The sequence below is a fragment of the Vicugna pacos genome, chromosome 20 (genome assembly GCF_048564905.1).
Source record: "Vicugna pacos chromosome 20, VicPac4, whole genome shotgun sequence".
Classification (NCBI taxonomy): Eukaryota; Metazoa; Chordata; class Mammalia; order Artiodactyla; family Camelidae; genus Vicugna; species Vicugna pacos.
This window is the reverse complement of record NC_133006.1, coordinates 11,555,609-11,583,299: the sequence shown is the minus strand read 5'-3', so window position 1 is coordinate 11,583,299 and position 27,691 is coordinate 11,555,609. Positions and strand designations below refer to the sequence as shown.

Here is a 27,691-nt window from a genome sequence, read left to right as displayed (position 1 = left end):
AGTCTATAAACGACTCTTTGAGATAAATTAACTAAAAATACAAATGAACTTTGTTTCGCAAGAGACACGCTGATAACATGCGATTAGTTACTAAAAGAACTGTCTAAAGTTTTCACAGCCTAGAAAGGATCCAATTCCTTAAAAATAATCCCCAGGGTAACGAAGGTTGAAAAGAATGAAATGACAATAAATGTCAAGCCGCCAGTACCAGTTTTGTGTGCTATTCCCTCAGAGAGGTCTGCTTGATCTCCGAAAAGGGGTCATTAAACTAGTGCAGCCCCTGAGCTTCTCACCCCGACGCCCCCGGGAGCTGAACAGAGTGTCTGTGTCCCAGGGCACCGCCTGCTGCCCACCGCCCTGACTGCGTGCCCCGGTACTCAGGCCCTGCTTCACACGCCCAGGAACCTGCCCTGCGGAGATCATGCCCCAGACTGCATCGCGCAGGGAGACCTGGATCCTGGGAAGGGAGAACTGACAAGCTGGGCTTTCCTCGCATTCTTTTTAAACGAGAAATGTGAACAAGTGACGATTCCTGCCCTTAAAAGCCTTATAATCTTGAAGGAAAAGAAGATGGGTCCTAAATAGCCCGTATACTTACTAGTGCTGGTGTACAAACAAATAAGAGCATGCGTCATCTTTGATTTCAAAGCCACATTTCATTCATGGGAAGGGAAACCTGTCCTGTCTAGGGGTTCAGCTTTTGGCTGGCTAATACTCTCACCCTACAAATTTCCACCAGTCTTCACCCAACATCCATTTCCTTCCTTCCTTCCTTCCATCCTTTTTTTCCTTCCTTCCTTCCTTCCTTCCTTCTTTCTTTCTCATAGGACTTCTGTCCTTCTTTACCCAAGTCCCTATGCTTGAAGAAATTAATTTCACTCTCTACCATCACATGAATAGAAATGATCAAATCTTTCACTTTAGATTTTATGGCCTCTAGTATTTTTGCTTATGATATTCTCAGTCCTAGGGCAGCTAAATAAATATCCTTCTCCAATCTAATGACTCTTAAACTTGAGTAATTGATGGACCTTTTCCAAAAAAAAAAAAATCCTTCTGAAACCATAGTATTGACCTAAATTATTTCATTTATGATAAATTGCTGTCTTAATACAGATAGGTTCTAGCTAATGCAGGCAGTGTCTTTTTATCCTTTTTAAAGTTTTTAAAAATTGAGACAGAATTGACATATCACATTGTGTTCATTTTAGGGGTACATGATTTATGTGTTTATTGCAAAATGATTACCATAATTTCAGTTAACATTCCTCTTTCAGCAACCTCAAATATACAGTGCAGTATTGTTAACTATAGTCACCATGCTGAACATTATATCCCCAGGGCTTACTTATCTTATAACTTAATTTCTTTAACCGCACATCTATTTATGTATAAATATTTTTCATCTTCTCACAGATAAAATATAAAACAAAAGACATCTTCTAAATGGAGTGTTTATCCAGCACAGTCCTGGATAAGTTTCTCTCATGTATCCATTATATTTTCATTTCGTTAGCAAGTAAACACTTGGAACTATTAAAACAGTAAATGTAACTTGTGTTTCCTAATGCCTGAGTACACTTACCAGGTTATATCAAGAGAAATTTAAATTTAACTTGCTTGCGTCCCCACCTGAATAAGACAGGAACTCTGGCCCCTGAAAAGCTTTACTCATGCACTTCCGGGGGTCTTTAAAAGATCTTTATTATTTCCCAACTGGGTCTTCATGGTCTGCCTCTTCGGCCCGCTGGCTGATGGGCCACTCCTTGCCTTCGAGCACATGGTGCTGGTCCTGTGACACTCTGAAGTCTGTGCTGGGGTCTTCAGATGGGACACTGTGAATTCCCATCGTGCTAGGTTTCCAGATAAAATATAGGACACCCAGTTAAATCTGAATTTCAGATAAGCAGAGAAGGCAGTATTTAGAACATATTTTCACTTAAAAATTATTTCTTGTTTATCTCAAATTCAAATTTAACTAGGTAGCCTGTACTTTTATTTGCTAAATCTGGTAACCTGACCAGGTGTTCAAGCCACCTCCCCACAGCCTCTCCTGGGCTGAAGTCACATATGTGCTGTGTATAGCTGGCCAAAGTGTCTCTCTCTCGTCTGGTGGTCCTTTGTGTCCTAAGCACAAAGCCGTCTTGCTTGTGGCTCATGGATCTCAGGACCACTCATAGAAAGAGCTTTTGATGTCCTTCTGTGGCCATCTTTCCTGAGGGTTTAGCCCAGCCTGAGAATGGCAGACTGACTGGATGGGCTCTTTCTCTGTTCCCTTGCAAAATCCCCCAAGGGATCGTTCCACAGACTCCTCCGTATTGGCTAACCCCACAGAGGCAAATCAACGTATGCAGTGAGGGCTAGCAGCATTACTGGTTCATTAGGCACGTACAGTTATACGTCAGCAAAGACTTGCCCAAAGTCTATAACACAAGTTACACTTTGATTAGGGGAACTGCCTTCAAAGCACCTCTAAAGTGGATAAAAGTGCTTTCTCCCTTTGGAAGCACTGAGAATAGATCCATGGAAAAAGCAAATATACGAGATGTGAGTTTGACACCATGAAAGAAATTCCAAGCCATAGGAACAGCATGAATGAAGGTTAAAAAAAAAAGCCAGGAAAATTCAGGATGGGTTTGCTGTGGTTTAGTTGCAGCATAAGGTGTACTGCAACCTGAAACTTCATGGCAAGTTGGGGGCCCAGCCAAGGGACATTCTCAATGGCTATGGTTTGTCATGTCCTCTCCAGGCAATGGGGAGCTCTTGCAGGATTTGATTAGAGAAAAATATAATCAAAAGAAGTAGATGATCCTGCTACACAGGCAAGGTTCCAAGTGTGAGAAGTTATGTGAGAGAGACTAGATTACTGCTTAGATAAAATAGGTAAGAGGCGATAAAAGCCCGAGGAAGAGACAGTGAGGAGGAAAAGAAATTTGAAAAGAAGACCTTGGACTTCAACCTTGGTAATCCAGGATAATCACCAGAGGAGGTTTTTAAAATCCCAGTGTCCATGCCACCTCCTGACTAATGAAGTCAGAATCTCTGGGGAGGAGACCCACACATCAGTATTTTTCAAGCTCCCAGCATAATTCCTACATTCAGCCAAGACCGAATGCCTCTGCTGCAGAACAGAGGTCCTCCGATGTCGGCAGGGATCAGAATCACCTAGGGAGCTTGTGGCCCCCAACCCCTAGTATTAGTAGATCTGGACTGAGACCCAAGAATGCACATTTCTAACAAGGTCCTAGGCAATGGGGATGCTATTGTTCTAAGGGCCACCTTGGCATGGAATGAATTAGCTCTCGCTGTTTCTATGTCTTTGGCTGGGTGGGGGTGAGGGGGAAAGGAAGAATTAATCATAGGTGACTGAGATTCTGCACCCGAGTCAATGACAGAATGGAGAGAATGCCATTCAAAGAGTTATAGACATGGAAGAAAATCAATGTCTGGCTTGAACGACGATATTGAAAGAATAGACAATGACAAAGACTAGTTTGTGGGAATAATTATAAATATGGGAATGGTGAGGGAGTGAGCCAGTAAGAAGCTGAGGCTCAATAGAGGCTGACGTCTGGGAAAGCCCAGACAGGAGAGAGAGGTTAAAGTTGGCTCTATTGCAAATGATACAAATATACAACCTCTGAGATATTTCCAGATCCAGGGGACACTGAAACCAAAGTCCCACAGTATTCTTATCTGTTCTTTACTGCCCTTAGTGAAGAGAGGTCACATGCAGAATGAGGATTTTGGAGGCAGCTCAAGCTCTTTAGCACAAAAAGCAGAGGGATCCAAGCTCCTCCTACTCTGCTTATTAAATAAACAGCAATGACTACCACAGGATAGAAAGACTCAACTTTGAGGGTTGAAACAAAAAGGGCTTTTCATCTCACCATGAGTTCACAAAGCAGTCAATCAACCAATTCCAGAATAAGGGCAGAATATCAGTGCTCAAGGAGCTTTCTTACCATGTTTTTGGTCTGCATCTATGGGCTACTTCAAACTCAAGCTGGGAATGAGGAAGGCTAAGGTCTCCCTTGTGTCTTAGACCCGAGCTTCTCAAACTCTCAAGTGCATCTGAATCACCCAGCAATTTTTTTTAAAGGATTTTCAAAGAATCTGGCGCTGCTCTAAGGGCTTGATATCCTTCCTATTCAGAGTGTGGATCAAGGACCAGAGGCATCAGTATCACCTGGAAGTTTGCTAGAAATGCCGAATCTCACTCCATCCCAGACCTACTGAAATGGAATCTGCATTTTAAACAAGATCCCTGGGTGACAAATGGAGTTTGAGAAGCTCTGCCCTAGGTATCATAAACTCATTGAATCAATTTAAAACTAGGAAGTCGGGGCTATGATGAGAAAACTGAGTTACAAAGAGGCTAAAACATTTGTACAAAGTTACAGAGCAAAAGGAACAGAGTACAGATGTAAACCTGGACAATGGAGGTCAATAGGTCCTGATCTAAACTGTGTTACATTAACTCTCAAGAGGTTCTTAATGTGGCCCTTAGCACCCTCACCATGGTCACTCTTTAACTTCCACCTCAGTGGTTTTCATTCAACGCATCTAAGGTACCATGTCCTCCCCTCCCTGCTGTTGTTCCTACCATCTAACCCAGCCTTGCCTGTTAACCCTCTGTCACCCTTCAGATCTCAGCTCCCAGTCAGTTCCTCAAGAAGGTCACTTGTCACAGCCCAAGACTTGGAATCCTTCTCTCACAGCACCATGCAGTTTTCTTTGTGATAATCTGTAATTAATTATGAATGTATCCATGTGATTTTTGTTTTTCGTGTTAGACTCAAGCTCCTGGAAGGTCAAGCACCACATCTGTTTTGTTCCTCACTGAATCTCCAGCTCCCAGCCAGGGCCTGGCACAGAGCAGACACCCAGCAACAGCTTTGTTAGTCTGCTAGTGTTTACAAACGACTTTTGAGTCTGAGGTACAACTTGTCCACGTTAGCATGCCCCACAGTGACAATGCGAACTGAACGCTCTCTCTGTCGCATAACTGAGACCTGGTGAGGTGATAGAACAGACCTGAACGTTCAAGGGGCAGAAAGAGCTTAGGGACTGAGCCCTACGTGTGCAGTCCAGCCTCTGTCTACCACGAGCTCCTGGAGCTGCTTTCAGACCCTCCTGAAGCTGGGAGAACCCTGTAAACGTGTTTCTGCTTTCCAGACCCAGAGCCATCCTCTCAGCCTTTGAGACAGGAGAGGAAGGAGACGGCAGCCCAGGGGAAGCCTCTCCTTGCTGGGAGGGGAACTCCGGAGGGAGAGGACTGGTTGTTCCAGCACAAATCCAGTGACTAAACAGACTCACACATTTCAAGAGCTGCGCATCAGGTGCCTTTCAGAGGCCCTGAATGCCCCCGCCTTACAGAGAATGAGCCTTGATTTCGATGAATGGTTCTGCCATAGTAATCCTGTCTGAGAAAGGCGTGGATTGCCAGGCCACTTTAAAAATACACTCCACTCTAATTCTGTGTTTCACTTCCCCCCTATCCTCTCGTGCCTATGTAGAGTTCCTGTACCTTGTGTGCTCATATAATACTACCATAATCAGGCTAACGAGGGCTTAATGTTGCCACTATCGTAAAATAACTGCAAAGGGGCTTGAGAAGAACGCTGCTGATTCTTTTTCCTTAAAGAGATCGTTAGATTTAATTTCAAGGTTTTTGGAAAATACTGAACGACAGTAATCAGCTTTAAGCCTAACCAGGTGACAGGCCCAACCAACTGCAGATGAAAGGGCCGAGGGCTTCCCCACGTGGAACAGCTGCTTGATGATTCTCCAGGCATCTCGCCACCGTCGCTATCACACGTCCACATGGCACGGCTACAGGCTCGATCAGCTTTCTCACCGTGTTTTCAGTCTGCGTCCATGGGCTACTTCAAACTCAAGCCAGGAATGAGGAAGGCTACAGTCCCTCTTGTGTCTTAGACCCAAGCTTCTCAAACTCTCAGGTGCATCTGAATCACCTGGGGTGCTTGTTAAAGTGCAGGTTCCGGCTGGTAGGTCTGTGGTGAGACCTGGGGAGCTTCCTTTTCCAACAAGCTCCCAAGTGATGACGATGCTGCCCGTCCCTGCGCAACACTTTGAGGAGCAAGGTCTTAGAAAACGAAAGGAAATTAACTGTGTAGCTTACAATGCAGCTTGGCACACTTCTAGGGCAGAAGCATCACCGAATGTTACCGGCTGCCAGGGCTGTGACGGCTCTAACCCTCTCCCCCAGCACCCTGGCAGAAATGATCCAGAGAACTGAGTCACTTCCATGTTTCCACCCTGCAGAGGGGGCCCGGGTGATTTGCTTAACTAAAGTTAGGGAAGAAATAGACCTGCTATCCAATCTAGAGCTGTCTTCTGCAAATCTAGACCCTTGGAATTGCCAGATTTCTTTTTCAAAAATGTTGATATTGAGCATGTGTAGAAACGTCTGGATGTATCTGGAACAGGTCTGAACACATGCTGATCAACTCTAAACTGAATTAAAAGCAATGTGGTCCAATCACGGTGTGATGGCTAATGGGGCTAAAATGCAAAATATTCTCGTAATACGATATATTTTGAAAAGCACAACATCATAGCCTGTTTCAGTTATAATAACTTTCAAAGGAGAAAGATTAAGAAAAAAGTAGGAGAGCTAATTATTGCTAAAAGTGGCAAGAGAGGTAAAGGAGTGTTTGTCTTTTGGGGGTGGAGTGGGCATGGCCTTAGCCCCACCTACATTTCCATCATGCTGTCAGTCTCTCTGACTTCTCCCCACCCCATCCCCAAGCCCTTGGTGGTCCTGAACCACAGAGAAAACCACCATCAGCTCAGCTGACGGCGAGAAAATGAGAAAAACCGTGAGAACTGTTTCTCTTCTCCTTTTGTAAAAGCTCTCCTTAATCCTTGAATTCCCAAACTCTAGAAAGAAGCATAAATAAGTACTTATGCAATTTATTTAATTTAGTTTAAAGTAGGTCTTTGTTGAAGCCAAGGAGCGGAATCTAGGCCCCAACACCAAGCAAGTCGTTTGTCCACTTGGGTATTCATAAAAGTTTAATGAATGAACTCATTTTGAAACAGCAGCTTGAGGAAACCACAATCAACGTTCAGCGGCATAGTTCACATCTATTCAAGTACATCTACTCTACTCCAGAGGAGAAATATTCTAGAACATATCCCGAAATCCACCATCATGATATTTATCTATGACGCGGTGGAATGTTACAGAAGAATCCCAGAGCCTGAAGCTCAGATCGGTGATGGGACTTGTCCAGTGTCACACAACTGGTCTTTACAGAACTGGGGTTAAAACGCAGGTCTCTCCTGAACATTTCTCAATTTAGCCTGCATCGTGTTATCCCAGGCTGTCTCAACAATTCTATTTTTCTGATGCCGGTTTAAGACAGAAGTTCTCAAACTTGCCTGGCACATAAGCCCCTGGCTCAGAACTATGGACCACACTCAGGCTTTCTCCACTCTCAGCTGATCCTGGAACCTCACCTTAGTTTGCTCTGAATTGCTGTGAAATGGCATTAAAGGTGAAATCATGTGCCAGAGGGGAATTTGCTACACTCTTTGTGGCAGGTTCCATAACAGAGTTTGTCCAGACTAGGAGCTTTATTCTCTTGAAGGTGAATGAGGGAAGAGAGGCTTCACTTCACCTGGGCTGATCCCTCTGAGTGAGTGATGGACGGCGGGGACTGGGGTGCAGGAGCAGTGGTGGTACCTTAGCGTGGATCTGGGATGGCTTGGGAGTTATGGCCCTAGCTCTCTCTTAGTAAAAAGCGCTGTCGTTACAGAGAATGGTGCAGGATGTGCAAGGACCTAATGTAGCATCGTGGTGAGAATATAAACGTCAGTGCCTGACAGACCTGGATTTAAATCCCAGCTCCAACATGTACTCCATGGGGACCTCTTAGAAGTCACTTAACCTCCTGATCTTTAGGTTCCTAATTTACAAAATGGGGATAAAAATACTCCCTCTGACTCATAAGCTTGCAAAAATGACGTGCGGTGTATAAAACACCACATCAGTTAGAACAGAAACTGAACAGTCGATAAGGTAGCAATTTTTTTCTCCCTTATTAAGAGATAGAATCAGGAATGTAAGCTTAAATCTACATATCAGAGAAGATCCTGACAGAGATATCTTTTGAGGTTTTAGAATGAATTAGGGAAAGAAGTCTATGAAATAACTTTTCTTGGAAATCTTTAAAAAAAAAAAAAAGTTGGTCCTTACTTTCCGTGTTGGCTTAAGTTGCTCTTCTGCTGAGACTGGAACGAAGTAATGAATGGCAACAACTTCCAAAGTAGGATGACGTACTCAAAATGTGTCCAAAGAAACACTCTTTTGTTAAGAGGTAGGAAAATCTATTCTTAAATGTGATACATTGGAGTACATACACTTCACTTCAGCGTCTATTCAGAGGTGTGTATTAATGGAATTTAGCAAGGAGGACAGGCTGCAGGAGAAGCAAAGCTGCTTCATTTCTTTCTCACCATTTGCCATGGGCCACATTTATCTGCTTCTTTACTTGGCCTTTTTCAGTGGCTAAAATAAAAAAAACTGGGGACACATGGAAATCATGACTTTCTTGGAACCATCCAGATGGGAAAGTGAGGTTGTGATGGGCTACCTAAGAAGCAGGGAATTATTACCTGCAACCACCTGAGCCCCTTGAATTATAATGAAAATACTTCTTGGGGTTTAGAGCAGTTCTTGCTTAAGGATTTTGAGTGCCCGTCTCAATTTAATCGAGACTGGTTCCAACAATACATTAGGTGTTTAATTTCAAAATTCAGTCTGGTCGCATTGTATTAATGTATACAATATGTGTGTTTAAATAAGTGGGGAAAATGGCCCCCAAATTATTAGGGTCAAAAAACAGTAGAGAAATCTGAAAAGTGTAGAGAATACCTTTGAAATAAAAGGGTGTCATAGAGGTTTGAACAGTGATGATAATTTTCTGATGTTTCAGCATCAATGAGCAAATTAATCAACAAACTAATCAGTGATGTAAATTCTGTCTGCATAGAGCTGGATAAGGTTTACCACGGGTGGGGAATAGAAGATTCAACAATATAAAGATTATAAGGACAGCCACAGTTGTAGAGTTCATCTCATACAGGTGTAAGGGTTTCAGATTTTGGCATCTTTTCTACACAGCTTTTGAAAATGTGTACATGTCTCACTTCTGTAGCATTCTTGGCTGACTGCTCCTTTTTTCATATCAGCTTTATCAGAGCCTCTGTTTAGAATCCTAAACCAGCAACTTCCTGTGTCCCTCATTGTCTGGATCACCTTGTCAAGATAATCATGCCTATCAGAAGTTCTAAACCTTTCTGTGCTCAGAACTACTTGGGTGTCTTTATAATACTCGGAAGATGCCCTTCTGATTGTCATAACCAAGGTTCTCGACCTCTTCTTTCTGTCAGTCAGTGCTTACACGTCTTCAGACTATCTCCAAGCTCTGACCTCCTGCTTCTTTTATGTAAGAGATTGCCAGTTCCTCCTCACATTATCCAGCCACTGCTGTTTATTCTGCATTTCTCCTCAGCGATCAATTCTCTGCCCACCAACAGCATCATCCAGCACTCAAATTTTCCATACTGGCCAGAGTTGGGAAGATCAGGGACCCACGTGGGACAGAGGAAGGCAAAATGAATAAGAGGGCCAAAAAGGTATGTCTAAAAACTTCCCTCAAATCCCATACAATAGAAGTTCTCAAACTCTGTCGTGGGTCAGCACCCCAGGGACTGCTTGAGCACCACTGTCACATAGGAATTGAAATCATTTCCAAATCATATAGAATCAAAAAAGGCCATCTCACTTGGTTCTGTGCCAAGGAATTCTTCACTTGAAGACCCTCTGTTGGGGTTCTAGGTATCCCCGTATCCTATCGATTACACTTTGTATTATATTAGCATGTGTGATGTTACATCCAGGCGCTCCGGAGGGCCCACTGCTCTCAGAAGATTCTCAAATTCCTTTACCCAAACATAGCTTAAGGACCCCACTGACGCCATGCAAAGAGAGTCAAGCCAACGCATCTGAGGAGACACTGCGATCAGAATGGAGCAGGAAAAGGGCTTTACAGATTAGAGAGCCAGTGTATAATTCATCTGTTCTTCATATGGTTAGCAGAATAATTTCACTAGTATGACCTTGCTCTTTGTAATCAGTTACTCCACATTCTTTTATGATTATCTACTGACTCCTACCAAGATGTAGAGCATCCAACCAATCAGCCAGAAAGTTTAGATGGAGCATCTATTTTAGGCCCAGCATGGTGGACCCACGGATTTCAGAGTCCCTGCTTGCACGTAACTCAGAGTGAGGACCCTGGCATCTACGATTAAGCCTCATGAAGGTAAGAACCTTGCTTTCCTTGCCTCAGACGCTATTTTATGTGCCTAGAGGCACACCTGGTAAATCATAGGAGCACAAGCAATGATTATTAAAGGAGTGAATTAGAGACCTCGAGGGTTTGGACTGTAAATGTCATAATGATATTGCCAGACAAAAAGAAACCCCACAGTTGCTGACTGGACAAAGCCCTTCCACCTGGAGAGCACTGCCGACCAAAGGAATTAAGGAATCCAACCAAGACTGCATGTGAATAAACTGTAAACTTGCCTCAACAGGAAAAACAAACTGAAGTTTAAACATGTCACAGTTTCAAAATCTTTCTTTACACCAGATGTGAAGGCCTAGGACAGAACTCAGTCGAAAGACTGTAGGCGAGGAAGATTGCCTCTTTACCGCATCCTTTTCTTGAGCAAGCAGTAACGTTGATGGCCAAGGATTCAGGAAACAGAAAGTATGTTGCCCAACTACATACATTCATTATGCTCCCTTCAATAAGTGTGAGGCAGGCAAGCCCTTACCTAGATTTCAAGCTGATGAATCATCTGTCCAGTTTCACTAGACCCCAAGGGACTGTTCCTCTGAACAAGGGGCTGAAACCCCGTCAGCCACTGATGGATTTCAACAAGGATAGCATGTTCAAAGGATGCAGGTTATGGGGTTTCCTGAGGAATCCCTGGTTTCTAAGTGCATTAAATCCTCCTTCAAGTCAGGAAAAAGAGCTTTTTTACCTCAAAAAAATCCCAAGAAAGTTATTTTTAAATTGTGTACAGATGCCGACTATATCAAATAGGTAAATAGAAATACAGTGATTTCCTATTTCAGGCCACTCGTTTATTGAAACGGGGGTCCCTCCCATTCCATGATCTCCCCAGAACCACACACACATACTCATATACCTCAGAAGACAGAAAATTCCTTCTTCCAGGGAAACCCCTGTCTTGGGAATTCTTGGCTGTGCAGCCTCTGAGCATGCACAGGGTCGAGCACTCAAATGGTGCAGTGACTCTTTTGGAAGTCACATTTGTCCCTGAAACTTCAGTCACCTGGAGACTGCATGCCTCATTGCCTGCAGTAGCTGAGTCCTGACAGTGTGGAATGAGTTTAGAAATCTCATTTGAACATCAAAATCTGAAGTGAGAGTTTAAACAGCACCATATATTTAATGCTGAAATAATCATTCACGGCAATTTTTTGCTGACTGTGATTTTCCCCTTTCTTTTGGTATTGGGCTGTTATAGTGATCTTGCTCTGGTTTGGATTTTTTTTTCTTTTTTTTTTTTTTTTGAGGAGGGGAAGGAAGATGACAGGACTCAGTAAACTAGTATGTCAGTTAGCTGCACATCCCCATCTTCACACATAGAAAATCTCTGCTTCTTTTGCTCTGCAAACACATCACATCATTCACACCCACTGCTTTCAGACACACACTCACAGGGCAGCGAAACACAAACTCCCTACATGTCCACATCAAGCCAGGCTGAAGATGTAAATAGGTGGATATGGCACCAGGTGGATGTGCCATCAGTAATAAGAAATACATCGAGCCCCAGAATGAAAAGAAATCCCCCAAACTGTTCAGGATTCCCCCTCCCCCTTCCATTCATTGATTTATTAACCCTGAACAAAGATGTAATTGCAGGGTCTCAGAAACAACTTTTTTTTTTTCCATTTTGTTTTTCATTTTGGCATTTGTTTTGTTTGGCTTTGAATTTCTTAATATCTAGTCATGCCATTTATTGCCTGTTTTCTTCACTCAGTTGCCCATCATTTATTTCCCCCCAAAAATGAAAGAAGCATCAGCTTCCGAGTCTTAAGGATGAGACCTCTGCATTTTCTTTGCTTGTTTAGGGCGAGAAATGAAGCGCTGCCTCTTTAATTGGCAGAAGCATGCAGGAGGAGCCTACCTTTAATTTAGTGTTGGGATACCTCACTTGCACCCTGGCTGTTGTCTTATTGGAGACGGCAGCCTGCCTGAGATCCTCTAGCACTGAAATAATATCATCCAGCACGCATTTCTTATCCTGATTTCTCAACACACACAGATGGGAAAAAGTATAATTATAGCCCTTGTGGTTCACCTTCATTTCCAGCACGGCTCGGTGTGTCTGCAGGATGCCCTCAGCCTGGAGCAAAATATTGTCCCCGGGTGGGGAGAGGAGGATCACCCTGCCATACCTCCCGGGGGTGTGTAAGTCCGAATACAGCTGGCTTTTGGACTGGTCCAGGGGGAAAAGGCTGCTGGCCAGGCTGCGCTCGATCTTGGCCAGGCTGTGGCTGGGCGCGACCAGGCGCTCCAGGTCGCCCTCGGGCTGGAAGCGGTTGAGCGCGCTGAGGCCGAAGGTGATGGTCAGGACTGCGGGCACGGTGAGGAAAAAGACCGGGTGCCGGCTCACGCACAAGCCCAGCCTGTGGCAGAACGACTGGAGCCCTCTGCGAAGCACCTGCCGCAGCATCCTCCACCAAATCCAGCTCGCAGGCGCTCCCGGCCGTCTTAAAAAGCACATGTGACATGTGTAAGCGCCGGGCTACCCCCGTCGCCCCCGTCCCACCCCCTCCGGGCCGGCCCCCCGCCCCCTCTGCGCTCACCCCCCACCACTCTGCCGGGTCTTTCCCGGCCCCACCTCCCTGCGCTCCTACTACTCTTTCAAACACTGCAGCAAGTTGCAGCAAGGCGGGCAGATGCCGACCGCGCGCGCGGGGGCGGGCGACGGGCGCTGCGGGGGCCCCGGGCCCACCCCTCCCCGGCCTCCCCGCACCCCGGCCGCCTCCCGCGCCCCCTCTCACCGCATGAGCAGCGATCCCGCGGTCTAGCCCTTCATCTCGGTGCTGCAGTCCCCCGGCCTCCCTGGCTGGAGGTGGTTCCGTGCGGAGCGTCCCACAGATGTGGATTTCCTCTCCGACCTGGTGGGGTTCGGCGCCTAACTGGAACCATGTGGCTCGGTGTTGTAAGAAGCAGACATGTGCCCCACGAGGGGGGGCGGGAGGAGGGAGAAGAGACGGGCGGGAGCGCGGGGTGGAGGGGGGGTGGCAGCTAAGCTTTCCTTTTTTTAAGAGGCTGACAGTTATTTTTAGAGTTTTGTTTTCCCTCTTCTCTCCCCGCTGGAGTGAATGGAACAGGACATGGTGAGGGCGCCGCCGGCCCATTGGAGCGGTGGCGATCCGAGCCCGAGAAGGGCAGGGGGCGGGGAGGCGGCGCGCGTGGAAGGAGGGACTCGAGGGCTCCCGGAGGAGGCAGACTTTTCACCCCTCCGGTTTCCCTGTGCCCTCGAATTCGGCTTGTCGGCCCCAGAAAGGGAGCGGAGAGGATGATGCTGCATTTTTAACAAACCACAAAGCATGTAAAGGATTTCCTTGCAATACTTTCCACGCTGTCGTTCCCCAGACTGGTCGGCTGCGGCCGAGGCTGCCAGAGACCCCAGCTACTGGCGGTGCGCTGGGGCTCTGGGGATCCTTCCTTGCTCTGGTGATTGGAGAGGAGGCGTTTGCGAATAGCAGTCGCCTATGGCTTGGGGTGGTGTGTGTGTGTGTGTATGTGTTGGAAGTGAACATCCGCGGGCAATATGTGGTTTCTCATAAAATCTTACATTCACTCTCTGCACTTTTGAAATTTAGGACCAAAAGTTCTTAAAGCTGGTTTGTTTCAGTCTCCTTCCTCCGTTTCCCCTTCCACCCATCACTCCTGAGGACGGAATTATTCTGAGATGAAGTGAGTGAGAGGCTATCTAATTTTCTCCTAGGAGTGGAATTCCAGAAATGAACACGTTGGTACACCCATCACATAGTCTTTGCCGGAATAAACGGGGTAGGTAGATAGGTAGGAGGAAACACATGGGAGTCAACTAATGTGTGAAACAGCCAGGCACCTTCACCATATGGGAAAGAAGACTTCCTTTCAGGTGCAGTTCCTCCCTCAAAACCTAACAGTGTGAAGGTGAGGAACCCTCTGCATATCAGAGCAGTTTCAAAAACTTTAATATTCATGTGTGTGTGTGTGTGTGTGTGTGTAGTATTTTCTACCTATTGGGGCTTTCACAAGTTCATGTTCTGGAAAGAATATGAAGAAATTTTGAGGCCAAGTTCTAAAGTCTGATTGTGAACTGGAGATCTGCTTTCCAACGTTTCTGTTTTCTGCACTGACCTAGTAGAGAAGATTGAATTTCAAGAGATGATTCCACTCACACTCTCTTAATCACAATGAAACGGCCCATCCTTCATAAGATGCTTAGACATGAACCCATCAATGCGTACAAACAAGCCCAAGGACTTATCTGCTTAATAGATGCCTTTGTTTTTGCTAATGGATCAGTTCTTCAGTTCAGGAGACCAATGAGACAGCAGAGAACTCAGAAACAGGGGCAAAGCTTACGGTCAGGGGTCTAAAGGTGGTGGTGTTCATAAGGTTAAAGTAAAGTCTTAGCCTTTTAAAATGAAAAGTATTCTTGGTGACCATTCAGCTTGAATTCCTACCCAGGGCAGAAATAGCTTCTATAATATCCCTGACAGTTTTCTACCCAGCCCAGGCTGCAAAATTCTCACATCTAAGAAACCACTAATTTTTCTAGGAACCACTGTTAGACAGAATTTTCCCAAGCTCAGCTGAACTCAGTGTCCTTGCAACATTCAGGGTCTAGTCCTCCCTCTGCTTCAGCAGGAAGAGTCCCCTTTGCCTCCAACTGTCACGTCATGCAATGTATTCCATTAGTGCCATGTGATGGGAAATTGTTTTTGGCCCTGTAGCAAAGAGGAAATGTGTCTGTCACCCATTTTCTACACCCTCTTTATTAAGTATATCTGGCCATATCATCTACATGAAATTGCCTAAGAAATAGTCTTTTTGCAAAATATAGAAGAATAGATTTTAGGAATGGATGGTATTGAGCAAGTTGCCTACTCCATTTTATAGATAAAGACACTTTATAGATAAAGAACTGTACAGGTTAAGTGACTTCAAGGCTACACTCAGAGTTATTTGCAGAGCCAACACCAGTGTCTGGTGTTGGTCTCTTGTTTCTTGATCCCTGGCAGCTTTGAGTCGGATCCACCCCTCTCTTTCTCACAATGAGCAAATATGTCAGAATTATTCCTCTCTTCTGACTCTCTCTATGTCCCACCTCTCCTTCCTCAGTAAATTCAGCAGGATCAGAGAAGAATAAAGTTACCAATGGATAATTGACTAAATAATTTATGATACATCCCTATGATGATCTACTTTGATATAAATACACATCATGTTGTAAGATTATAATCACATGAAAATACATTCACTAAATGCTAAGCGAGAAAGTATGCACAGTATGAAACCACTTGGAAAAATAAAAATAGACTCATAGAAAAAAGATGAAATCTGCATCAGAGTGTTTACTGGAAGATGACAGGTAGCGTTTTGAAAAAAAATAACTTCTAAATTTTAGGATAGTTTTACGTTATAGGAAAGTTATGAAGATACATGGAGTACAGACAGCCCTTCTCACCTCCAGACCCCTACTATAAACATCTTACACTGGTGTGGTCCTTTCATTACAATACATGAACCGATATTGACTCAAGTCAATTAACTGAAGTCCGTATTTTATTCAGCTTTCCTTAGTTTTTTACTAATGTCCTTTTATTTGTCCCAGGGTCCCATTGAGGATACCACATTGCATTTAGCCATCATGTCTCGTTAGGGTCTCCCTGGCTGTGACAGTTCCTTGTTTTTTGATGACCTTGACAGACAGGAGGAACACTGGTCAGGTATTTGTAAACTGCCCCTCAACTGAGAATTGTCAGATGTTTTTTCTCATGATTAGACGGGGGTTAGGAGTTTGGGGGGAGGAAGAACACAGAGGTAAAGTGCCACTTTTCTTACAGCACGTCAAGGGCACATTTTATCTATGTGACTTGTCACTACTGGTGTGAAACTTGACCGCCTACCTGAAGTAGTGTTTGTCAGGTTTCTCCACTGTAAATTCACTCCTCTTCCACCTGCCTTTCCAAACCGTCCTCTTTGGAAGGAAGTCACTGTGTACAGCCTACACTTAAGGAGTGGGAGTTATGGTCCACCTCCTTTTTTTTCTTGAGGTTGGAATCTCCATAAGTTACTTGCAATTTTTCTGCAGGGGATATTCGTCTATTTGATTCTATTCTATCCCTTTATTGAGTATTTTATATCAGTACAGACTTATGGATATTTCCAGATTCCTTTTATATTTTTGGGTTATAATTTGATACTACTCTGTTTATCTTGTTACTCAAATTGTTCCAGTTTTGGCCATGGAGAGCTCTTTCCATGAGCTCCTGTATCCCTTTGACATTCAGGATACTACATCATTGTGGGGTATTTTTTTTAAGTACCTTCTTTCTGGCACCATAAGACATTCCAGGCTCATCTTGTATCTTTCCAGCCCCCAGTCCTGGAATCAGCCATTTCTCCAAGGAGCCCGGCTTTGTTTTATTGGCGAACGGTATTAGAAACAAAGATCTGGGTGCCATATGTGCTGCTTGCTCTCGGGATGTTATTGCTTCTAAGCCCTCCCAGCTGACAGAGAAAGGAAATGCACGGGTCTATACCAATCCCTGTATATGGGTATCTATAAATAGCTCTTTATGTAACTCTCTGCATCTATGTTAAGCTAAATCTGAGTTCATACTTATGTCTCCAAAAGTCGTCTGTCGCCAGGTGGGTCATTGTAGTCTCTTCCCCTTGCTTGCTTGTGACCTCCTTCTCTGACCGTGAGAAACTGGCTCTGTGGGTGGTTTTTAAATCACTTTTTTTTCTAATGGAAACATATTATTTTTTATTAGAAAAAATGTTTAAGGGAAAGAAGAGAAGCATGGTTCCTTAATTTTGGTACTGTAAAAACTTAATGCCAAGTACCATTATGAATTCATTAGAAAGATAAATTACATGCTAAAAAGCAGGGAAATGTTAGCAATATTCTAGATCAACCTAGAGGAAGCTAGTTTGCATTAAAACATAAGTGGACAGCAATCACATGATAATTCTAGTGAATGTGATTTAAAATAAAGCTTAGTATAAAGTTGAAAGTAGTGCACTTAGGGACTAAACCAGTAACAACACAATAATCTGTACTGTTTAGCTCATACAGGGTTTGTTTTTTCTGATGTATCTTGGTCATGACCAGTTTTCAAGACATGGAACCCAACTGAGTTTCATCCACCTGTCCTCTTGCAGGATAGGACACCAGAAGAACATAAACTTGGACCCAGAACAGCTGAGTTCTAGGCCAGCTCTACAAGTTACTTCCTGAGTATTTTCGGCAAGACACCTAACTCTCTGAGCCTCAGTTTCCTTGTTCATAAACCTGGCTTCTGTTAACCCACTAGTTCACTTCACTCACATCACTGTTAACCTAAACTCTGTAATTTTTCTGTACTAATTAATGTTGTAATACTAACAATTGTAACAAATTAACCTGTCAAACTTAGCAGTATAAAACAAAAAAAGTTTATATCTTGTTCAAGGTTGCCAGTCCACTGTGGATACTCCTGCAGGAACACGTAGAACACAGAAGTCTATGTCCATAAGCCATTCATCCACCTTTAACTCATGGCTTCCAAGGTCATTCCTAAGGCCATTTCCTAGCCAGCCAGCTGGAAGGGGGAGAGAGCCTGGAAGAGCCGTCTGGGGGGTTTATGGCTCGGTCTGGAAAGAGGCAAACATCACCTCCTCTGACATTCCTTACATTAGAACTTAGTCACAAGAGAGGCTGAATAGTACAAGTTAGCTGTGCGTCTAGGGAGAAGAGGAGGTGGGGATGATGATCACGGTGCAAACTCCCGCATCCCTCTCCTGGATTCTCTTGCGCCACACCCCTGTAGTACGTTAAAGGTGAACCTCTGGTACCCTTCTGTCATTTCACATGGGTTTTTTTTTCTGCCACTGACATCTCAAGCAAAGCTGGCTCTGGGGCTTTAAGAAAACGCTCTTAAGCTCCATCTGTGATGGCTTTAAGGAGTTTGCACTGGATCTCCCACACCTCTTGGCAAGGCATGTTGTATCCAGGAAGGGCACATCTGAGAGGGAAAGTTTTAGAGGCAGTTTTGGTCTTTATCATGTTGGATGTTTCCAGTTGCAACTAGTTTAAATACTAAGGCCAATTCTTATCTCACATGACAGGAGGTCCAGAAGAATGGTCATTATAGAGCCGAATAGTTTAGAGGTTCAAGGGTGGTCATTAGGAATCCACGTCCTCTTCCTGATTCTGCTTTACCCATCCCTAGAGCATGGGCTTGGACCCCTGCTAGATCCTCGGGCAACACATCCAGGTAAAACAAGATCCCAAGGGAAAGGAAGCTGCCTCTTTCTCTGCATCTCTTCTAAGAGTGAAGAAGTATTTCCCAGAAGATCTCCAACAGATTCCCTCTTAAGTTGCATTTCCCATGCTAGTGTCTAAATCAATCACTGGTGAGAGGAATGGTAACATATTAATTGGCTTAGACCAATCTGGACTCACGCTGGGGCTGGGAATGGGGCTAGCCTCCTCGCTGAGCATTTTGTCATATGGGAGTTTATATGGGGTTTATCTTGTCAGTTTGTCTTGTGTTTTGCTTTAAACAAAAGTTTCTTTAGGACGCATGGGGTGATGGCAAGGATGTTTGGATGTTGGGCATCTAACACTAACTTTGGTTCTGAGTTTTTCTTTCGGGAACAAATTAGTTTTTGGAGACCACATTTTCTGAATGGAAAATAGAGCTATAATCTGACAAAGGAATTGCTTGTCTGATTTATCATGTATTTATGTTAAGAAACTTTATAATGGTACACAAAGGATATTTGATATCTTTAAAAATTGCCTTAATTTGAGTAGGATATACATGTACAAGTCTTATTCTCCTAGAAAATCCACTCTGATCACCGTATCTGTGTAGAATGAAACTGACTGACCCAAAGAGTCCGTGCAAACATCTTGCCTTAGTGAAAATTATAAGAGGTTTGGAAAGGATTTGCCTCAATTGATAATCTAAAATTCATCATATATAAGATTGTGCATCAAATGTGGCTTACAGGTTCAGTCTCACTGACACACTGTTGCTCCCTGTATTCTTAACACCTAAAGTAGGCACCGTTCTCATTCTGACAGTGAAATATCCACACTGCATATTCAAAAAAGGAACAAAAGGGTGTAGGCATCCACTTACATACCATTTATAAATAAATCATCAGGACTGTATTTTTGCCAGAACTACTGTTTCCTATGGTGGAACATGGTTAAAGTTCTGAAGCAGATTTCAGGCAATCAAGGCTCTGCTTTTGTCTTAATCATTACTTGGTTTCTCCTCCTGCTTCACTCCTGTGTCACCTTGGTCCAATCATTAAATGTCAGTACCCCTTACATTTATATCTGTAAACGAATGCAAAACATTAGAATTGAGCTAACGTGGTGTTAATTTCACTCCAGTTGTGATGCCGTGATCTTCTGGAACTCGAGTTCATGGAGTTCCTTGCTAGGTTTGCTACATCTTAACAAGAGTAATCTCTGATTTCCTACCAAATCTCAGCTCCCCTTTCCAGGTTACTGTTTACATATTATCAAGTGCAATCTCTGAGGACTGGGAGTGGCCCCCGCATACAACGCCACCGCGAGCTTTGCTGTTGGCCTAGAAAAAGACGGAAAGAGGCTGGAAAAATATTTAGAATATTGTGGCCACAGGGGAGGGTCTGAATTGAAGATTAAAAATTGCCTGTCAAAATACAGTACAGTGCAGAGACTTATTGGATCAATGCACAAAGGTGGAGTGCTGCTTTGTGCTCATTCAATTTTTAATCATTTAAATAAACATTTTCTAATGTAGGTAGAAGTAGAACACACTTTTTTAAAAAAAGTATCTTTGAATTTAATTTTGTTTTTTCTTTTTAAATCCACATGCAGTACACATCAATCAGGTTTACTCTACAAAAGCTGAAGGATTTCCTACATATTTCCCTTTCCCTCCTTTTTTCTTTAGTTTTAATTTTTATTAAAAAAATTTTTTTTACCTTCCCTCCTTTTTTTCCCCCTCTTCTTCCCTCCTTCCCTTCCTTCCAATAGGAATTCTTTTTTTTTTCCTCAAATATTCCTAGCAAGGCGTTCTGCAAATTACTCTAGAAAATCACTCTCTCCTCTTTGGAAAGAACTCAGTAGGATATTTCTTTCATATTGTTTGTTACGAAGTTACACATTCCCCACAAAGTTTGTGCTCATATTCAAAACAGGTTGTTGGTTACCAAACTGGGCTTTTGGTGGTACATACTGGACCCAGGGAGAAACCTGCTCTTAAAGGAGCAGTGCTCATGAATTCCTGTGCTCATCGCTTTCAGGCCTGACTGTGAAGACACATCCTATTTCCCGAAAAGGCAGTCTCCCATCAGAGCCTGGCCAAATAAAGAATTTTATGAGGCCATCTGTTGAGTGGAAGTGGGCACGGTACTTGCGGGGAAGAGGTGTTCTAACTGAGAGGCAGCAGGGACGTCGCCCTTGTTAGAACGCCACCTTTATTATCGCAGCATCAGATACCAACAGTGATGTCACTGCAAAGGGAGCAGCAACAGATGACAACAACACTCCCCGCCTGCCAACAGCGGCCCTCGCCCAGCAGGTGGGGTAGAAAGAGAGGCTTAAACAGCGAGAGGGCGCAGAGGACCCCGCAGAAAGGACGTTGCCACTGATGTTCTTTTAAATGACGGCACACAGTGATAATAAAAAGCAGACCAGATTTTAGTCTGTCTTGTGATTTCTCTAAATATTTTACAACCAGTGCTATTTCTACCTACATTCGAGGTGGGGGCTTCCACGGCTCTGCCAGGGTGGGGAGTCACACCCGCTATGCCGCTGCTCCCAGGATTTGCAACTCTGATTTGTGAGCAGTTTTCCATTCTACATATTCAATACTGCACATTACTGAAAATATTGGGGTGGAATATTTGGGATGAAAGCATGAAAGACCTAGTTGCTTTACTCATATGATTATCACCTCGGCCCCTTAGGTGGCTCCCCATCCCCCCACCTCCCAGAATGGTGTAGAAATTGAGAAGAGAGACATGGAAAAACCCGCCTCCTGCTGCAGCGGAACCTGCCTATGACTTAATTTCCAATAGAGTTTTCACGCTGGGGAAAACACGTTTCTTCAGAAAGAAATATAAGTGAAATGGCATCAGGCATCAAACTCAGACTACTTATAAGTGCATTTGACATTCAAAAATTTGGTCTTCAGCCTGTCAAGCCAAGAGAGGAATTCCACTGTGACCTTTGGGAAAATTTCAACCTTCCAGCCAGGAAAGGCAATACAAACATAAATGAATTAATGCTCAAGTGGAAATTAAAAAAAAATCATATGACCATTCACATGGTCTACATGAACTACCATGCATGTCCAGAAAACTTGCAGACTAAACATCTGGAGATTCAGTCATCTCGTGGACATAAACAAAAGCAACAGGCCTTTATAAAAACGGCAAGGAAACCTCTTTTTGTGAGCCCTCATCTTTGGCAAAGTGCCCCTCCTTTGCCGAGCAACTGTAAGATTTAGTGCAGCCTTTCTTCTATTGTGTAGAAATAATCAGTATGTCCTTCCTACCTAGACTATGGTTTTCATGAAAGCAATGCACCCCATCTTTCTAGAAGGGTGCTGGCATGGAATAACTATATAGTAGCTTAATAGCTACTTAACTCATTCCAGAATTGCTCTCCCAGTGAAAGAAAAATACGGAAGGAACTGAGGGAAATAGGACAAGTATATGTGTCACTAAGGATAAGACACAACAACCTTTGACCCAGAGTCCCTGTGGCTGATGACACAGGTCTGTGCTCCTGTTTGCTTATGTGCATTGGCCATTTCCTTTTCTTCCCAAGTGTCTTTTTGTTTGGCCCTCCTATCCACCCTGTCACCAGCCTCAGCTCTCCCGGTTTTCCGGGTCTTGGAATTTACCTTCCTCTTTTTCAGTGCTATGTGTTTCTGATAACTCTTCTCTTTTAGGTGATTTTCAAGATCTAAACAATATTCATTGTAGCTGGGGTGTAAATTCAAGGGCAGAAGTAGCAAAAGATGAGGCTGAAGAAATGAGCAGGTGCAAGAACATAAAGGAGATTGGAAACCAGGTTCATTTGCACACTGACTGAAGACTTAGTGAACAAGCAAGATGTATAAAACCTCCAAGGCAAGCTGGACAGGACAGCTCCTTTCATGGCGACCACATTGCCGGGGGAGTGGAAGAGGAGAAGCTTCTTCCTCAGAGCAGCGGGAGTTCATTGGAGTGTCACGGGAACAGACTGGGTTCTAGAGCACAGCTTCCTACAGTGTAGACAGTGAACTGGGTGGTGCAAGAGTGAAGACTGGATGATCCTTTGGGAAGTCAGTACAGGCTGAGCCAATGGCAAGAGCAGTCTGGATCAAGGTAATAAGGACAGGGATGGTGGGAAATGAAAGAATTTGAGAGTCTGTTACAAGTGAAAGTAGATCCAATTTGGTGCTGGATTAAATGTGGATGTGTACACTGAAAACAGAGAAAACACCTCCTTAGTGCACCTCAGCGCACAAAGAGACGCATGAAAGCAATGTCAGTAACATGTCCCATCAGTTTCACAGGTGATGGCAATGCACACAGTAGAATCCTGGTCTCTGGACAGACACATTTGGTTCAAAGCCCTCAGATCTTCCTTTGCCTCCTTCTAGTGTAATCACCTTGGACAAGATATTTAATAACCATTCTACACTTCAGCCTTTTCATCTGTAACAGGTTGTCCGTAACGGAAATAAAAGCTCACACCTCGTATGCCAGTGTGCAGATTAAGCAGAATACTGACTGTAAATATTCAAATACCTTAATAGAAGGATGCATGTTACGTAGAGTTATGTGAAAATTATTAGATGTGCTTCTTGCCTTCAAAATACATGGAATGAAAGGAATTACTTCATTAGTAAGGAATACTTCATTCTAAAAGCTGTATCAATAGATACGTTTAGATTATTTATATGGTTGTAGATACTTAAAAAGGTGTAGGTTAAGGGGAGAAGTTTACAGTAACAGGCAGAGAACCCCAGCTATGTTGAACGTTTATGCTAAATAGTATGCTAGTTACTTTATATTTGTTATTTAATTAATGTCTAAAGACTCCGTGACATCTATATCACTCACTCACAATTAATGGATACTAGACCTAAGGTTCAGAGGGTTAGGAATGACTGGAATTTGAAGTCAGGACTGCTTACTTTAAAGCCCCAGCTCATTCTGACATTCAGGCTGCTGAGTAGAATTTTCTGTGTTCTTAGCCTATCTTGGATTTTTCCTTATTTAGACAAATTGCCTATCTGTTGGCTTTTTCTTGCTTTGCCTCTCCATGTATCCAAGGGAAATACTCCTTCACCTTGTCAGATTTGCCCTAGGAAAAAAAGACCTTTGTTTAATGATTTCCATTCTCTTGATGGAAAGGGAAGGCTTTCTACAGCTAGTAGAATTCAGGACTCCTCTTTAGGAAATGAATGTAGAAGGAAGACTTTAGAACATGCTGGTCAAAAGGAAAAATATGACCTACAAAATAATTGTTTTCAGGTCCTGCGAGATTTCATTCAATTTATTTTTCTTTGACTTAAGCTCTGGTCTGTTAGATCACAGGGAGCAATTTTAGTAACTAGTTCTCCTTTCAGTCCCTCAGTCATTTCTGTTTTGTGGCATGTAACGATTTCTTGAGGAAAGGACAGCTTCTACCCCACATTTCTTAAAAGAAGAAACCACACACACACACATGCATAATTCTCTATTTTCACACTTTTATCAAAGTAAAATCAAACAGTACACAGAACTTCTAATGGAAAGCAACGCTCCCTGCTCTAAAATTTCCAACTCTCAGTCTCACTCCTGAGAAATAACTGATTACTTTCTTAGCCCTTTTTCTGGGAGATTTCTTCATACCTCTAAATAATGGTTATAAAGCTCTATTTTGAGATTAACCATTTTAGACCAAAGTCTTTTTCAATTGCTTCTTTTAATGTTCCCACAAAATTAAGTCGATTATTTTATAAAAATAGCTTTTAATTATAGTTATTGCTTCAAAACATAATAAGTATGCATTATTAAAAACATTAAAATGCATATAAGCAATGATGATAAAAATAGCTTCATTTGTTATAATTTTTGTACCAAATGAATTTATTTTAATTTATTTAACCATCCTCCTATTGGTACATACTTGGCTTAGCTACAAATTTCTGCCTTCATAAATGATTAAAAAAAAAAAACCTGTTGCTAAATTTGAACACACATGTACTTAGTTTCCTAGGAAAAGTTCCTCACAATATAGTTTCTAGCACAGTTTTTTGGGTTTTGGGGTTTTTGGTATTAGTTATTGAAACATATTATTAAACTTCCTTCCAGAAAGTCTGCACCAATTTATTTTTCCACTAGAAGATGGATCAGTAAACTTTTTCTGTAAAGGACCAGATAGTAAGTATTTTAGATTTATGGGCCAATGGAAAAATTGAGGATATTAGACAGTACTTATAGAACAAGAGAGAAACACAAATTCCCATACACTTTTAATTAACAAAATTCAAAATATAGTAAGAATAAAGTAGAAATTTTTTGTAACACAGCTGCTAATAAAAAGATTTCTTTTGGGGCAATAACATTTTGCTTAGTTGTATATGGTAGGCAGAATTATGACTTTACAAATATGTTCACATCCTAATCCTTGGATCCTTTACATATGATACACAGCAAAAGAGAAGTGACAGATAAAAGCAAGACTATGGATGTTAAAATAGGGAGATTGGCCTGGGTTATTCATGTGGGCTTAGTTTAATCAAATGAGCTCTTCAAAGCACAGGGAACACCCTCAGGCTGAAGACAGAGGATGCAGTGGAAGAAGTGGTAGAGATTAGAAACATGCGAAGAGGACTTGACCCACTATTGGTGGAGGGGCCACACAGAAAGCACGAGAAAGAACCTGGGGAGTGTCTAGGAGCCAAGCTTGGCCCCTGGCCAACAGTCAGCAAGGAAATGAGGGTCTCAGTTCCACAACCACACAGAACTGAATTTGTCCAACAACTGAATGAGTTTAGAAGTGGAACTGTTCCCAGGACTTGCAGAAAGGAATACAGTATTGCAGACACCATGATTTCGGCCTTGTGAGACTTTAAGCAGAGCCATGCTGCAGCTTAGACTTCTGACTTACCAAACTGTGAGATAATAAATGGGCATTGCTTTAACCAACTAAGTTGTGGTAATTAATTTGTTACAGCGGGGACAGTAAACCCACAATGTTGGGGTTTCAAATTTTGTGTTTTCTATCATCAAAACTGGTTGCAAATGTTTATCTGTTAATGTTGATCTGAAACGAGATTTTGTATATTTCATCTATGAAATGTCTTTTCACACAGATAGGTACTGCCAAATACTGGTAACAAGCCACAAACATGTGATTTTTAATTGAACACATTCATCTCTTGGAAAGAACTTATAGACTCTATTAGATTGCCTTCTTGGTGTCTGACTTTTAACATGCCATTACATTGCAGATTAGTAACTTCCAATTGAAGGTTAGATGGAAGCTCCTCAGTTAACACAGTTAAATTGATTTTAAAATATGGAAATTTCCCTTGCACTTTCATCAAGGTCAGGAAAATGTTACTGTGATTGTAGTTTTAGCTCTGAACTGTAATTTAGCCCACTACCAATTTGTCTAAGAATGGAAAGCTAGCTTAGTGTTTTAACTTTTGACAGCATAGGAGTATAAAAAAGTTACTTGTGATTCAAACAACTTCAGTTGTTGTGGAAATGACCATACTGAAGTATACGTTTCACATGCAAGTGCTCTTTTGCCTTTGTTCTTATTCATTAAGAAACATTATCAAGTTAACAGCAAACCTAATTTCAAAACTGCTCAGTATTTGATAATAGTGGTTAAGAGAAGTTTTTTTCATTCAGAAAAATTTCTTTCTTGGTTACAAGTCCACAAACATCCAGTGACAACAGTTAAGTCCACAAAAGTGAATGAAATTCACTGTTGACACCACGAGTTTAGTAACACCTGATGGATTGAAATATTTTATGCAAATAACTGTTTCTGAATAAGACAGTGAATAACCTTAAGCTTAAGCACTTTAATTCTTCACAAGCTTTGTGAATTAATAAAAAAAAGCCAAGCCCTTTTCTGCTCCACACATGTTTTTACCACCATCAGTAGTAACACATCTTAGCAGATTCCATTTCAGGTTGTGCTGAATTAGTTTTCCTCAACTTCCTTGAAAACGTTCTCACTTCTATTTGTTCCATGCAGATCATTCAAAGAAAATAATTCTTCAGTCACTTAAAATTTATCACTGACTTCACTGATAAGCAAGAACAGACTAGTAACATTGATAACATGGTTTGACTCATCAAGAGTCAAGGAGAGCCACTCACGATCACTTGCCTTGTTTTTAATTGACTACTGGTGTTGTGCCCAATGTTTTCAACTCTTTGAGAAACTGTTTTTGCCTAAAAGTTGATACTCAATTACTTTCTTTCATTACATTTCTTCAATCGCTAAGCCAACATTGGTAAATAGATTTCTTGCTTGGCAAATAAATGAGCTCCTGAGAAATTTAGTTGCAGCCTCATTTTAGGGTTTTTGTGTGTGTGTGTGTGAAGAAACGCTGTTGTGATTAGTTATCTGTTTACATTTTTCTACTTTTTCTGATTGTTGCTTTCCATGAGTTGGAGATGTGATGAGTGCATAGTCTGAAAATACCAATACTTCTTCAGCACTGCTATACTGTCATTGCTTAATAAAAAAGATATTTTGCGATCTAATTTGATAATGAAATAATCCATAGTCCACTGTATGATTAGATTGCAATATTTGTCTACTTTTTTATTCTTTTCCTATTTTGACATGAAATGAAATGGTAATAAAATTAATGTGGTACAGTGATATGCAAGACACCAGAAACATTGTACAATTAGTACTGTCACTGTGATTTGTAGTGAACCAAGCAACGGTGCAAAGCAATGAGAGTGCAACATATGGTCTGTGTCACAGCTACTCAACTCTGCTGTTGGAGCATGAATGCAGCCACAGACAATGGTAAATGAATGGGTGTGGCTGATTTCTAATAAAATTTTCATTATGGACAGTGACATTTGCATTTCATATAGTTTACACATGCCACAAATAATCATTTTTTCCTTTGATTTGGCTTCAGTAATCCAGAAGGGAAAAGCCCATTCTTAGCTCATAATCCATACCAAAAGAGAAGCTCAGATTTGGCTGTAGCTTGCAGACCTCTGTATCAAAAGAGTATCCTTGAATTAAAAAAATCAAAATTTTCAAATAAATTTAAACTGCTAAATCGTCACCATTTCTTTTTTTCTTTTTT

At 42.4% G+C, this 27,691-nt stretch overlaps 2 protein-coding genes across 2 annotated transcripts in view; both read right to left on the bottom strand.

Annotated features, from left to right (window-relative positions):
• PTCHD4 (patched domain containing 4) overlaps nt 1-27,691 on the bottom strand; it is a 178,289-nt gene that overhangs the window by 133,930 nt on the left and 16,668 nt on the right. The window lies entirely within an intron of this gene.
• On the bottom strand, nt 11,657-13,252 carry LOC102534841 (patched domain-containing protein 4-like). The gene is made up of 2 exons (XM_072944848.1): nt 13,142-13,252; nt 11,657-12,847 (listed from the first exon to the last, which is right to left on the bottom strand). Exons 1-2 carry the CDS (start codon nt 13,144-13,146, stop codon nt 12,202-12,204), a joined length of 651 nt encoding a protein of 216 aa, XP_072800949.1. The 5' UTR covers nt 13,147-13,252; the 3' UTR covers nt 11,657-12,201.